General features: G+C 40.7%; 1 protein-coding gene across 1 annotated transcript; it reads left to right on the top strand.

The window, feature by feature from the left end:
* The first annotated feature begins 1,433 nt into the window (after window positions 1-1,433).
* LOC125389830 (lysozyme C-1-like) lies at window positions 1,434-9,394 on the top strand. Its single transcript, XM_048418508.3, has 4 exons — window positions 1,434-1,569; window positions 3,209-3,373; window positions 8,392-8,467; window positions 8,936-9,394. Exons 1-4 carry the CDS (start codon window positions 1,434-1,436, stop codon window positions 9,000-9,002), a joined length of 444 nt encoding a protein of 147 aa, XP_048274465.3. The 3' UTR covers window positions 9,003-9,394.
* Window positions 9,395-15,950: the final 6,556 nt, after the last annotated feature.

Here is a 15,950-nt window from a genome sequence, read left to right as displayed (position 1 = left end):
TACATGGGTTCTGGGTAATAACCTGTGATCCTCCATGTTTGCACAGAGAGCAGTTTACCCGCTGAGCCATCAGCCCAGCCCCAATTTTGTACTGAGAAGGCAGAGGGACACGGAGTCTCAGGCAGCAGATTTTAAACTGGATACTTACCCAACGATGACCTTGAACCTTCTGATCCTTCTACTTCTCCCTCTTGAGTGCCGAAATTATAGGCTTGCAGCACCATTCCTAGGTTTATGGGGTTAAGAATGCATTCCAACGTTTTGTGCACACTAGGTAAGTATTCTACTGCCCAAAAGTGCAGTTAAATATTCATGAATATTTCTCCATTATCTCTAGGGTAAGAGTCTAGATCCTACTGTAGTTTGGGTCATCAGTTTGTGGTGCAGTTTTCTCCAACTGCATTTTCTTCTCAGACACCCGCATTGCCTTACACATCTTCCTCAACATCTTCTTGCTGATACACCTCACTGCACGGAGTTTTGTTCCCATCCTGATCCACTCTCACAATGTTGTAAATTGTGTCTTTATTTGGAATGTGAAGGTCCGAGAAAATGTGACGAGACTCAATGAACGCAGCTCTGTATTAAACTGTCATTCAGGGTGTGGACAGAAAGTTTGCAGGGCTTTAAAGACATTGTTTCTTATTTCAAATGATGACCAGTATATTGGTTTTCTATTCCTTTGTTTATGCTCAGAAAGGACTTGAATAAATCCTTTTATTCAAAACGAATAAGAATAACTGATTGCTCTTCATGGTTGCACATATGTTTAACCCCAGCACACAGGAGGAAGAACAGTTCAAGTACACTGTACTCTAATAACAATTTACAAACCAGTCAGGGTTGCACAGTGAGACCTTGTCAGAGAAAAAAATCAGTACACTGGTTTGCAACAATATAAAATGTATAATGCAATCTAGAAGTCTACAAAAGGAAACTGACTAAGCAAAGACATATAACCATAAATACTAAGAGATTACTTATGTGGGCAGGTCTATGTGAGAGAGTTTGAGGTGAAAAAGACAATACAAAATGGTAAATACACAAAAAACAATTACATTTTAATATACGTATGATTTATAGCCACACCTTTTTTAAGCAGTAAAACATAACCGCTTTTCTCTCTATATTGATCATATTCAAGATAAAATAATATGGGCTTCATGTTTAGGAGGATTGCAATCTGGTTCTCTGTGAGCCAAGTCTTTACACGGTCTCATTTCATCACTGTCTATAGAACAGAACATCTCTGTTCAAACACTGGGAGAAAATAAAAAATATTTTCAAGTTTATGGATCAATAATATCTTCCTGCTTGGTACAAAGTTTGCATGGAAGATCCCTCAAACCACTAGAGGATGATGGGAGTTAAAAGATGCTTAAATACTGGTGTTGGTGTGCTCCAGGCAGCTGTTGAGTTGATTCCCAGGCAAAATGAAGGCTCTCCTAGCCCTAGGGTTCCTCTTGCTTTCTGCTACCGTCCATGCGAAGGTCTATACACGCTGCGAGTTAGCCAAACTTTTGAAAGCAAATGGCATGGATGGCTACATGGGAGTCAGCCTGGCAGACTGTAAGTCTCTTCTTAGACAAGCAGCACTTACAGAACAGGTATAAGAAAGCAATAAGTGAGCAGAGCAGGTCCCAGAGTTAATAAGCTTGTGGGATTCCTGTGTGTTTGGCTTGGTTTGATTGAAAACATCAGTATTTCTCTTTATCATCACAGGTACTGGGGTGAGGAGAGCATGGGAGGGACATCTGTTCCAGGCTAAGACAACAGAACCTGCGGCGCTCTTAGAGTGTCACTTGGTTTTCAGGTTGCTTCAGACTGGAAAGTCCACAGGAGGCTGAGAAAACAAGGAGGGCTCAGAGCTTGAGTTCTCAGAGCTGGAGTGACTGGCATCTGTCTTCATTTCTTTCACTATGCTATGGAGAGTTTTAGAGAAATGTTTTCAAGCTTTTTGAACTTCTTCTGCAGGGCAGACGGATCCGATTTCCCCTAGATGCTGCTGAAGTGATGTCTGAGACTGTGGGTGTAATGATTTAGTGTGTTTCTTCACTCTGCGATGGCCTTTCATTCTACACAGTGGAAGAGAAAGACATGGATGAAGAACAGTTGTTCATGGCTTACTCCTTCTATCACATTATAACTAGTGTGGTTTTCAGATTAGATTAAGACAGTTACTACTCAATAACTAATTGTCCATGAACAAATGAGCCGAGAGATGCATGTGTGGATGAATGGGTGGACCTATTGATGATTGACTGAATGAATGGATGGGTGTATGGATGAATGTTTGGATGGATGTGTGGTTAGATGTACGGGTTAACTGATGAACTTGACTGGATTGCAGAATAGCTTTTCCTATTCTAATGGTCTTGCTTTCAATATTCTCACCAGCCATTTGTGGTGCTACACCCTCATGGAATTCAAACAATGGAACGCTGAGGCAGGAGATTGCATGTTCAATCTCCTGCAAAAGTAGGATACTTAGTGCCACAGAGAAGAAAAAAGAATTCTAATTTAACATGCAAATTCCCTTTGGTTATTAGAGCATTATCTTAGGAAATCCTTAGTTTTCCCATAGGAAATCTTCTATTACCATATGTATTTGTGATTAATTTATCAATTTTGCCTATGATTCTATTTCTAGCAGAGGGGTGTCGAGGATAGATGGAAGAGGAAGAAACAGTGGAAGAAAGAGCTATTTTATTTTGAAGAGCAGGGGGAATGATTTCATTCTATAGTGCTGTCTGGCCTGGAACTCGCTATGTAAACCAGGCTGTCTCAAACCCATACAGAATCACCAGCCTCTACCTAACCACTGCTGAGAATATAATTGAGTACCACTGTGTCTGTTTCATATATTTGAATATTTTGAAAGGACCTTATCCTGTTTATTCTCAGTGCAAATCGATTTGTTTTCAAATAGATTCTGTTTGGGGCACTTGAAAATTTTCATTGGCTGGTAGGGACAACAGTTCTATCTAGTTGAAAGGCAGAGGCAGGAGGATCATTGAGACCAGGGACTACTCTGAGGAACACAGCCAGGCCTGGCTTGAACTTGTATCATATTTTATATTTTAATCGTATGTTTGTAATTACAAATAAATCATTTGTAAAAGACAGCAAGAACAATAAACTAATTTTGGTATCCAGTATAAATCATTTGCTCTTGCTGCTTATTGATGAATATTCTTTTTCTTTCTAGGGGTGTGTTTGGCTGAACATGAGAGCAGCTTTAACACAAAGGCTACACACTACAACTCTGGACCCCAAAGCACTGACTACGGGATATTTCAGATCAATAGCCAATACTGGTGCAATGATGGCAAAACCCCGAATGCAGTGAACACCTGTGGAATATCCTGCAGCGGTAAGACATGGATTAGTTCAGACAGCAAACAAGTCACCTGCTCCTAGGTGTGAGAGCAGGGATTCTGTGCAGGAGACAACACTGAAGCAAACATCAGGAACCTGGGCAGACTGTCTTGACTGTTAGAAAGTCATTGTCATTCACATCAAAATTCGCCAAGGAAGACATTAGGCTTAGGACATAGTGTGCTGATAGAATGCCCTACCTACCAATCAGAGGGTCCTGGGTTCCACTTCCAAAATCCCCAAATTACAAACTAAATAGTGCCTGGGAAGACACCTTAGACAAGAGTCCCTAAGCCGAAGTTTGACCCTAGGCATCCACAGAAAAATTTGGTGGAATGCATTTGTTTTTTTTTTTGTAATAAAATCATTGTATTTTCATTTTTAATTGATTTTATTGAACTATTAATTTTCTACGATCTGTCCCTCCCTCTCCACTCTCCTTCTTCCATCTCCGATTATCCTCATGCTCTCAATTTACTCAGGAGATCTTGTCTTTTTATTCTTCTTATTAGATACATGTAGATTCATGTATGACTCTTCAGGGTCCTCTTTATTACCTAGGTTCTCTGGGGTTGTGAATTGTAGGTGTTTTTTTGCTTTATGTCTCTAAGTCACTTATGAATTAGTATATATGACATTTGTCTTTCTGGGTCTTGGTTACCTCACTCAATATTGTGTTCCTAGATTCACCCATTTGTCTGCAAATTCAAGATATCTTTTTTTTCCCTGAGTTTCGTGCATTTGTTAGACTAGGTCTGCAGAGTCTGAGACAGGCAAGTCCATGGACCTCACTGGCCAACCAGCATAGCCTAATCTGTAAGCCAGTTCCAATGGTAGACCTTAGCTCAGAAACAATGAGGACTGCTTCTAAGGAACAGGCCTTGTACCTGTCCTCTAAATTCTACACAATAATAGACACATGTACAGGTTTACAGGTGCACATACCAACAGACACAGAGACACACATGTTAAAGTAGTAGAAAATATAAAAATAAAGAGATGGTATCCTTAAAACTTGACGTTTCATTAGACATGTACTCACATGCACTTGCTCATAACCATCATTAATATTAATAAACATAAATATTTGTAACAAATTGTCATTTATAACATGAATGAATGTTTCTGGGATATATATATATATATGCATATCTCTATATTGCAACAAATAATTGTTTTTTTTTTTTTAGTAAATTTTATTAAATTATAAAAGTTTCCATTTCCGCCCCCCCTCCCAACACCCTCCCACTCCCCCTACTCCCCCTCCTCCTCCCTCTTCGTCCCCCAGGGCAGTCAGGGTTTCCTGCCCTGTGGGAAGTTCCAGTTCCTTCCCCCTCCCTCCAGGTCCAGGAAGGTGAGTGTCCAAACAGACTGGATCCCCAAAATCCATTATATGTAGAGGAAACAGGTCCCAGTGTCATAGTCAATGGCTTTTCAGAAAGACTTCGGGTCAGCCACAGTCAGAGAATCCGACCAAATTCGGAGAGTCTGGTTAGATCACGTCCTCTTTCAGTCCCAGTCGAACTGGCCTTGGTAAACTCTCATCAGATCCGTTCCCTTATATCAGTGGGTGATAGCATCCCTCGCAGTACTGATTTCGTTTTTCATGTTCTTCCTCCTTCTGCTCCTCATTTGGACCTCGGGGGGCTCTCAGTCCGGTGCTGCCATGTGGGTCTCCGACTGTATCGCCGTCCTTCGACAGATGCAGGATCTATGGTGATAAGCAAAATATACATCAGTATGGACATGGGCCACGGCCGATTCAGGCACCCACTCCTCTGTCCAGAGAGCAATCTGGGGGATCTCTCCTTGGACCTGGGATTCCATATATAATCAAGTCTCCTGTAAACCCTAAAATGGCTCCCTTAGTTGAAATATAATCTTCCCTGATCCCATATTCATCCTTCCTCCCTCCCCCCCCATCCCAGGCCACCAAGCTTTCCCCTTTCTTCCCCTACTCCCTTCTCTCTAACCTTCTCCCCTTCCATCGACCCTCCCTCCCCCCCATGCACCCGAGGTTACCTGGGACTCTGGTCTATTTCCTACCTCCTGGTGGATAGCTAAATAATCTTCATCAGGTTCATCTTCTTATTTAGCTTCTCTAGGATCACGAATAATAGGCTCAAAGACCTTTAATTATGGTTAGAATCCACTTATGAGTGAATACATACCGTGTTCCTCTTTTTGGGTCTGGCTTACCTCACTCAGTAAAGCGTTTTCTATTTCCATCCATTTGCATGCAAAATTCAAGATGTCATTGTTTTTTACCGCTGAGTAAAACTCTAATGTATATATGTTCCACACCTTTTTTAACCATTCTTCTATTGAGGGGCACCTAGGCTGTTTCCAGGTTCTGGCTATTACAAATAGTGCTGCTATGAACATAGTAGAACAAATGCTTTTGTAGTATGATCGGGAATCTTTAGGGTATATTCCCAAGAGTGGAATTGCTGGGTCCTGAGGGAGGTTGACTCCCAGTTTCCTGAGAAACCGCCACACTGATTTCCACAGTGGCTGCACGAGTTTGCATTCCCACCAACAATGGATGAGTGTTCCCCTCACCCCACATCCTCTCCAGCATAGGATATCATTGGTGTTTTTGACTTTAGCTATTCTGACAGGTGTAAGATGGTATCTCAAAGTGGTTTTGATTTGCATTTCCCTGATCGCTAAGGAGGTTGAGCATGACCTTAAGTGTCTTCTGGCCATTCGAAGTTCATCTGTTGTGAATTCTCTGTTAAGTTCAGTACCCCATTTTTTAATTGGGTTAATTAGAGTTTTAGTGCCTAGTTTCTTGAGTTCTTTGTATATTTTGGAGATCAGACCTTTGTCTGATGAGGGGTTGGTGAAGATCTTCTCCCAGTCAGAAGGCAGCCTTTTTGTCCTACTGACAGTGTCCTTTGCTTTACAGAAGCTTCCCAGTTTCAGTAGATCCCATTTATTCATTGTTTCTCTTATTGTCTGTGCTGCTGGGGTCCTGCTTAGGAAGAGGCCTCCTGTGCCTAAATCTTGTAGACTACTTCCCACTTTCTCTTCTATCAGGTTCAAAGTGGACGGATTAATGTTGATGTCTTTAATCCATTTGGACTTGATTTTTGCAACAAATAATTGTAAGTGGCCTTATTTGTGTTCTGTTCTGAAGATTTCCATTCTAACAGTTTATTTATGGCTAGTTATTGATATTGTTGTATGGTCCTTTTTACCTAATGGATTTTATTATAAGGACTCCTTGCATATAGAAATGAATATATTACTATAATAAACATCATATGACAGGGTACTATGGAGTCCTGGAATTTTGTCCAACTGGCTCCTTTGTGTATGTATTGATGTGCTCTTCATGTTGAGAGATCTTAGAGTGAATTACTTATTTCAAGTTTAGTTTTAAAACTCTTTAGTTAGCATATTCAAACTATTCACTCCCAGATGGACATCATCTCATCAAATAAAATAACAAATTTATGTATTTAAGAAGAAACTTGTTTTCAACAAGAAACGGAGCACACAGGGTTCATATCAGAATGGAGGTTTTGGATGGAAGACCTTGAATTCATACCATGGTGAAAGTAATATGTAATTTCCGTGCAAGAATTTAATCAGTCAATGTTGTTCTATCTATTCAGTGTGGGAAGTGAGCCCAAGACTTGACACATTTTAGCCAAGCACTAAACAGTGAACTATTAATTTCTACTCTGCTAAATTTGGTTGTTAAAATTTCAAGAGAAATAGATGGTGGAATATTTTTTTTATCTCCTTAGCCTATCTGCAAAAGCATTTTGTAGATCTGCAGACATTGAAAGGGTTTAGAATATACAAGGATAGAGGAATATCACACCCAGTTTGACTGCCTAGAGAGTTTATATATGTTGTAACCGTTGGAAAATACTCTTCTAGACTGTACATCTATTCTGTGGATTCATGTAGAGATATAAAACGTACATATGTACTCACAAAGAAACATGTAAAGAATTCCTATTTTTACACAAATTATACTTGCATAGGTTCAAGAGATGTTAATAGTAACAAGTATTGACCTGAATATTAAAAAGAGAATAAATTTGAAGTAGCAATATTCTCTATGTTGAAAACACCACACAAGTATAGAAACTTTTTTTTAAAAAAATGTTTATTTATTAAGGTTACAGTGTTCTCCCTGCATTCCAGAAGAGGTCAGAGGATCTTATCATAGATGGTTATGAGACTCCATATGTTTGCTGGGAATGGAACTCAAGATCCTGGGGCTCACCCAGTGCTCTTGAGCCTGAGTTATCTCTACAGCCTCAGGTCTTGAGTGTCAGAGCACCTGGCTCTGCTTATTTTACTGGTATAAATTGCTAGGAAGAGCTTTATAAATTCAAGACTTGTGTATTGTTTCCATTCTTAAAGTTTTCATTTATCTTTATGTGTGTGGGTGTTTTGCAAGCATATAGGATTGTGCACCACTTGTGTGCCTGGTACCTATGGAAGTCAGAAGAGGTTTTCCATCTTGTGGAACAGGTATTACGGACACTAAAGAACTGCCATGATGGTTCCGGGAATTAAGTCACCTGGAAGACCATCTAAATGTTCTTAGCCACTGAGCCATCGGTGCAGTATCTGTTTTCTTAGGATGAATTTTCCAATGGTAGACCCAGGTGACAGTTATTAGCATGTTCTAATTTCCAGTGTGAGTAGGAAGAGTAACTTCCCTCATGGTAGCTGACAGTCACACAGCCACCAGGGACTTCTCATTACTTCAGTGTGTTCTCTACTTTTTATCAGTGCTGGAATTCTAAGAACACTCTACCAGTCAAGCATATACCAACCCCATTTTCATCAAAAATGAGAAATAAAGTGACTTATACCATGTCAACAGGAGAGAATCAAGAGAATCTCTCCAATAATCACAGATGCATGGACAGTTGTGAAGAAATTTTTTGTATTCACTGCTCAGTGTCACAGAAGATAGCTGCCTGGAGCGGAACTAAATGGGTTCTCTAACCATCCTTGTCATTCCTCACCCCTGTCTTTCAGTTTTGCTCCAGGATGACATCACTCAAGACATCAAATGTGCAAAGAAGGTTGCGAGTCAACAAGGCGTTACAGCATGGTATGTGGGAACTGGAGAAGAAGAAACTGCTGGTTCTTTTGTTTTATGCAGTGAGTCTTTCTCAGGCTCAAGTGTCATTCTGATCTCTGCAGGCACAGCTGGGGTCTTTCTCTACATCGTTAGTTTTAGGGAATTTCTCTGAATTCTGAGAATCCCATACATAAATACTTCCTTTTCAAATATCCAGACTATCTGTAGAGTGAGCTAACTGTTTGCTCCTGAGACGTCCCATTGACAGTGAGCATCCTGTGCTCTGCTCAGGTTCAGGAGGAATAAACTGCCCTGCAGACACAGTTCCATCATCAGTAGTCGCTTCTGCCTGCAGCTATAGCTTTGTTTCGCACTATACCCTAGTCCAGAAACAATCAGCATTAGTGTCACTGGTACACTGTTTCTCCTCACGGTTAGAGTACTTGTGTGACAGAGGAGAGGAACTTAACAATTTCTCCCGTCTCCTTTTCTTCACAGGGTGGCATGGAATAACTACTGTCAAAACCGAGATCTCAGCCAGTATGTCGCGGGCTGTGGAGTCTAACCGCTGTGCGATTCCAGTTCAGCTCATTCTGTCTCTTTCTCGCTCTAGAAGTAGTCATGGGAAAGGTCACACTTCCTTGGTTTTCCCTTCAAACAATCAGGGTGAACCAGAACCAGAAGCAAAATGGAGACTGTTTCCTAAGTGGCTGACTGCTACCTTACCTGCTCATTGTTTTATGAAAATCCTCCATTTTTTGGTTTGCTGATGCAGCAGATGCTGGTAACAGTGGTCAAACAGTTTGTCATCACACACGTCTGTAAATTCTTCACCTATGATATCATTCACATTACGTTCTATCACAATTACTCTCCATCTCCCCCTTGTGGGATATACAGACAACAAGTTCTTAAGGAGATAATTTGATACTGGGTAAAATGACAGCTGTGTGAGCTACAGGGCCTTAGACAAAACACTGCTGTGTGGGGCACGTTTGATTTTAAGGGAAGAGAACGGGCAGTTTGTAGATCTGAGACTGCCTCAGCTTAGGAACATGTTGTCATGAAATGTGTGACCTTTTCAAAAAGTAGAGAACTGTTCAATTTATACCACTTACAATATAAATCCTTCACTCATAGTCAGGCTGTTTTAATCCTTAGGAGAATGTTCACATGCTGATCAGGAGGTATTCCAGAGAGACGGGTGACTATGCTAACTCTTAACTTTCTTCAAGTAGTTTCATGCATATTAACTAACTCTGAGACAGATGAGTTGTATCAGCAAATCTAAACGCATTGTGAAAAACTTCAAATATCATTAAATGATTTTTGATGCAAATCTTGTTTGTGCTTACTACCATATGTTGTCTCTGGGGGGAAAATTGTTTACCTTTTGGAAGATAAATTAGGTATTCTTAATATTGCATACATACTCACCTACATTTAGCCAGAACCTACATCCTAACCTACACATAGCCATTGGCTACAACCTCATCTATACATATCCTGTGCCTACACTCTAATCTACATGCAACCCGCTGAATATTGCTGGTGTAATATTCAAAAGTAAACAGACCAATCTCCCTTGTCCCTAATAAACTTTTGACACAGTTATTCCCACAACATGACATGTTCCAGCCATGCAGACATGAAAACATTGCTACTGACAGCCATTCCCTGTGTGCTGTTCTAGCATTTTTGAGGCATTTTAAAGTGCATGAGAAACATCATAGTTTATTTTTAAATTCTTTATTTTAAGCCTCAAAAGGTACAGGCTTTTTTTTTTCATTTTGTTCTATGGGTTTGAATCTCTTCCCCCCCCACCCCCCTGTTTATGCACCACATGCATCAGTGCCCTGATAGCCAGAAGAGGGCACCAGATCCCCTTTGAATGGGAAACAGATAAGTGTAAACTGTGCTGTGTTCAGAGGGAACCTGGGTCCTCTGCAAGAGCAGACATCTTACATGCACTCTCAGGAAATACTTTCTAAGTAATTTTCCCTCGGTCTAACAGAATAAAGCTGGCTAGATCTGAAAAATTCTGTGGCTGTCCCTTTTGTCCCCCACTCTTGTCTTTCACCTTCACTGTAAAGGACACCTCTCAAGTCATAGCCAGTGCAGACTGTTGTAAGGGACCCAGAAATGTGATTTAAGTAAAGAAGGAAAATTAGTTACCTTGTTGCAGTTACATATAGTATACCACTCCATCCTTTAACAAACTGTTTATGGCACCTCTTTAGAAACTTATCTTTTACTTCGTCCTTGTTTTAAGCTTATCCAAGGTATTTAATATCCATTCAGTTAATAGACATATGAAGTATTTGTACTATAAAAAGGATTGGAAGGGGTGCTATGAAACACTACCTTGTGGATATAACAGGGCTGCTGAACCAATAAATACACAGCAGCAGTGGCTTTCTGCTCAGACTAGTCCCATTAGCATCTCAATCTAGGTGAGGGAGGAGTGTATGAGCTCCCCCCCCCCAGAGTAGCTATCAACAGTTAGTGGTTGCTGAGGGTGAGAGGCAGAGATGAGTTCCATTCCTCAGAGATTTAGTCACTCTCCCTTGCTCAAGGGATTAACACTCACCCAAGGAAATGCAAGCAACACTCACTTATGCCGCAAGATCACATTCACTAAAGTCCTTAATTGAGAAAAGGGCATGATCAGAAGGAGCTCAGTGGGAAGAGGAAGGGGATAGGAGAAGATATTGGGGGAGGAATAAGAACAAAGTACATTGCATGTGTGCATAAAACTGTGGAAGGCTAAGTAAGTTTAAAGAAACCTAGGACCTCATACACTGAAAGAAAGGAAGCAATGGCACACAAATTTCTCCCTTCCAAGTCACCAAAACTATTGACATCCTCCCTGGGCTGCTGCTATTTTCTTTCTGGCTTTATTGAAGTGCTTTGGCTCCTGCTAAAGGTGATGTCTCCATGTGTTAAAGATGATGTCTCCACGCGCATTTGGAATTCCAGCTCACTCCATTCTCTAAGCTGTTTGTTCTCTTTGCTACATCACATCTATCATGGTACCTAATACCCCAGGGACCTGTTATCCTAAAAACAGACAAAGTCCTCCAACAAGCTCATCTTCTGTTCCTACTAGTACAGGACATGAGTGTGAAAGATCTTTTACATGATCATGTGCTATATTCCCACCTCCTGTCTCAGTTAGTGTTCAATTGCTGACATCAAGACCAGGGATCCTCTTTTTTTTTTTTTTTAAAGTTTATTAAATTATAAAAGTTTCCATTTCTGCCCCTCCTCCCAACACCCTTCCACTTCCCCCACTCCCTCTCCTCCTCCCTCTCCATCCCTAAGAGTAGTCAGGGTTTCCTGCCCTGTGGGAAGTTCAAGTTCCTCCCCCCTCCCTCCAGGTCCAGGAAGGTGAGTATCCAAACAGACTGGATCCCAAAAATCCAGTATATGCAGAGGAAACAAGTCCCAGTGTCATTGTCAATGGCTTTTCAGAAAGACTTCGGGCCAGCCACATCCAGAGAATCCGGCCACATTCAGAGAATCTGGTTAGATCACGTGCTCGTTCAGGTCCAGTCCAGCTGGCCTTGGTGAACTCTCATTAGATCAGTCCCCTTGTATCAGTGGTTGATGGCACCCATTGCAGTCCTGATTTCTTTTTTCATTTTCTTAATCCTTCTGCTCCTCATTTGGACCGTGGAGGGTTCCGTCCGGTGCTCCAATATGGGTCTCCGTCTGTATCGCCATCCAACGTCGGATGAAGGTTTCCTCTGCTCTTGCCCTCTTTGTTCACGTTCTCCTTCCTTCTGCCTCTCGTTTGGACCTAGGGAGCTAGGTCCAGTGTTTCGACGTGGGTCTCCGCCTCCATCTCCCTCCATCGCCAGATGAGGGTTCTATGGTGATATGCAAAATGTTCATCAGTATGGTTGTGGGCCAAGGCCGGTTCAGGCACCCTCTCCTCTGTCCAGAGAACAATCTGGGGATCTCTCCTTGGACCTGGGATCCCCTTTATACTCAAGTCTCTTGTAAACCCTAAAATGACTCCCTTAGTTGAGGTATATACTTCCCTGATCCCATATCTATCCATTCTCCCTCCCCCCCATTGCAGTCCCCCGATCTTTCCCCATTCCTCCCCTACTCCCTTCTCTCTAACCCTCTCCCCTTCCAACAGCCCCCCCCCATGCACCCGAGGTTATTTGGCACTCTTGTCTATTTCCAATCTCCAGGAGGATAGCTACATGATTTTCGTCAGGTTCACCTTCTTATTTAGCTTCTCTAGGATCACGAATAATAGGCTCAAAGACCTTTAATTACGGTTAGAATCCACTTATGAGTGAATACATACCATATTCCTCTTTTTGTGTGTGGGTTACCTCACTCAGTAAAGCGTTTTCTATTTCCATCCATTTGCATGCAAAAGTCAAGATGTCATTGTTTTTTACCGTTGAGTAAAACTCTAATGTATATATGTTCCACACCTTTTTTAACCATTCTTCTATTGAGGGGCACCTAGGTTGTTTCCAGGTTCTGGCTATTACAAATAGTGCTGCTATGAATATAGGTGAACAAATGCTTTTGTAGTATGATAGGGCATCTCTTGAGTATATTCCCAAGAGTGGAATTGCTGGGTCCTGAGGGAGGCTGACTCCAAGTTTCCTGAGAAACCGCCACACTGATTTCCACAGTGGCTGCACAAGTTTGCATTCCCACCAACAATGGATGAGTGTTCCCCTCACCCCACATCCTCTCCAGCATAGGCTATCATTGGTGTTTTTGAGTTTGGCTATTCTGACAGGTGTAAGATGATATCTCAAAGTTGTTTTGGTTTGCATTTCCCTGATCGCGAAGGATGTTGAGCATGACCTTAAGTGCTTTTTAGCCATTCGAAGTTCATCTGTTGTGAATTCTCTGTTCAGTTCAGTACCCCACTTTATAATTGGGTTAATTAGAGTTTTAGTGTCTAGTTTCTTGAGTTCTATTTATATTTTGGAGATCAGACCTTTGTCTGTTGAGGGGTTTGTGAAGATCTTCTCCCAGTCAGAAGGTAGCCTTTTTGTCTTACTGACAGTGTCCTTTGCTTTACAGAAGCTTCTCAGTTTCAGTAGGTCCCACTTATTTATTGTTTCTCTTATTGTCTGCGCTCCTGGGGTTCTGCTTAGGAAGTGGTCTCCTGTGCCTATGTCTTGTAGACTACTTCCTACTTTCTCTTCTATCAGGTTCAAAGTGGTCGGATTAATGTTGATGTCTTTAATCCATTTGGACCTGAGTTTTGTGCATGGTGATAGATATGGATCTATTTTCATTCTTCTACAGGTTGACATCCAGTTATGCCAGCACCATTTGTTAAAGATGCTTTCCTTCTTCCATTGTATAGCTTTAGCTCCCTTGTCAAAAATCAGGTGTTCATACGTTTGTGAGTTAATACCCGGGTCTTCTATTCGATTCCATAGGTCGACTTCTCTGTTGTTATGCCAATACCAAGCTGTTTTCAATACTGTTGCTCTGTAATAGAGTTTGAAGTCAGAAATGGTAATGCCTCCAGAAGTTCCTTTATTGTATAAGATTGTTTTGGCTATCCTGGGTATTTTGTTTTTCCATATCAACTTGATTATTGTTCGCTCCAGGTCTGTGAAGAAGTTTGATGGGATTTTGATGGGAATTGCATTGAATCTATAGATTGCTTTTGGTAGAATTGCCATTTTTACTATGTTGATTCTCCCAATCCAAGAGCAGGGGAGGTCATTCCATTTTCTGGTATCCTCCTCAATTTCTTTCTTCAAAGACTTAAAGTTCTTATCAAATAGGTCATTCACTTCCATGGTTAGAGTTACCCCAAGATACTTTATGCTATTTGTGGCTATCATGAAAGGTGATGTTTCTCTGATTTCCCTCTCTGCTTCTTTATCCTTTGTGTATAGGAGGGCTACCGATTTTTTGGAGTTGATCTTGTATCCTGCCACATTACTAAAGGTGTTTATCAACTGTAGGAGTTCTTTGGTAGAGTTTTTGGGGTCGCTTATGTACACTATCATATCGTCTGCAAATAACGAAAGTTTAACTTCATCCTTTCCAATTCGTATCCCCTTGATCCCCTTATGTTGTCTTATTGCTATTGCTAGAACTTCAAGCACTATATTGAAGAGGTATGGTGAGAGTGGACAGCCTTGTCGTGTTCCTGATTTTAGAGGAAAGGCTTTGAGTTTCTCTCCATTCAATTTGATGTTAGCTGACGGCTTGCTGTATATTGCTTTTATTATATTTAGGTATGATCCTTGTATTCCCAGTCTCTCCAACACCTTTATCATAAATGGGTGTTGAATTTTGTCAAATGCTTTTTCAGCATCCAATGAAATGATCATATGGTTTTTTTCTTTCAGTTTATTTATATGATGGATTACATTGATAGATTTGCGTATGTTGAACCAGCCCTGCATCTCTGGAATGAAGCCGACTTGATCATAATGGATAATTTTTCTAATGTGCTCTTGGATTCGGTTTGCCAGTATTTTATTGAGAATTTTCGCGTTGATGTTCATGAGTGAGATTGGTCTGTAATTCTCTTTCTTGGTTGTGTCTTTGTGTGGTTTTGGTATTAGGGTAACTGTAGCTTCATAAAAGGAGTTAGGCAATGACTCTTCTGTTTCTATATTGTGGAATACGTTAAGGAGTATAGGTATTAGCTCTTCCTGGAAGTTCTGGTAGAATTCTGCATTGAAACCATCTGGTCCTGGGCTTTTTTTGGTAGGGAGATTTTTGATAACAGCTTCTAATTCTTCGCGACTAACAGGTCTATTTAGATTGTTCACCTGTTCTTGGTTAAACTTTGGTATATGGTACTTATCTAAAAAAATGTCCATTTCTTTTACATTTTACAACTTTGTGGCATATAAACTTTCATAGTAAGATCTAATGATTCTCTGAATTTCCTCTGTGTCTGTGGTTATGTCCCCCTTTTCATTTCTGATCTTATTAATTTGCATGTTCTCTCTCTGCCGTTTGATTAATTTCGAAAGGGGCTTGTCGATCTTGTTGATTTTCTCCAAGAACCAGCTTTTTGATTCATTGATTCTTTGGATTGTTTTCTCTATTTCTATTTTGTTGATTTCAGCCCTCAGTTTGATTATTTCCAGTCTTCTACTCCTCCTGGGTGAATCAGCTTCTTTTTTTTCTAGAGCTTTCAAGTGTGCTGTTAAGTCTCCAATGTGTGCTTTCTCCGTTTTCTTTAATTGGGCACTTAGTGCTATGAACTTTCCTCTTAGCACTGTTTTCATAGTGTCCCATAGGTTTGAGTATGTTGTGTCTTTATTTTCATTAAATTCAAGGAAGACTTTAATTTCTTTCTTTATTTCTTCCTTGACCCAGGGGTGATTCAGTAGCTGACTGTTCAACTTCCATGAATTTGTTGGCTTCCTGGGGGTAGCACTGTTCTCGAATTCTAACTTTAATCCATGGTGGTCTGACAAGAAACAGGTGGTTACTAATATTTTTTTGTATCTGTGTAAGTTTGCTTTGTTACCCAGTATGTGGTCAATTT

The sequence above is a fragment of the Myodes glareolus genome, chromosome 26, assembly GCF_982192425.1.
Source record: "Myodes glareolus chromosome 26, mMyoGla1.1, whole genome shotgun sequence".
Classification (NCBI taxonomy): Eukaryota; Metazoa; Chordata; class Mammalia; order Rodentia; family Cricetidae; genus Myodes; species Myodes glareolus.
Note: the sequence above shows the minus strand (reverse complement) of the source record. Positions and strands in the feature narration are given on the sequence as shown.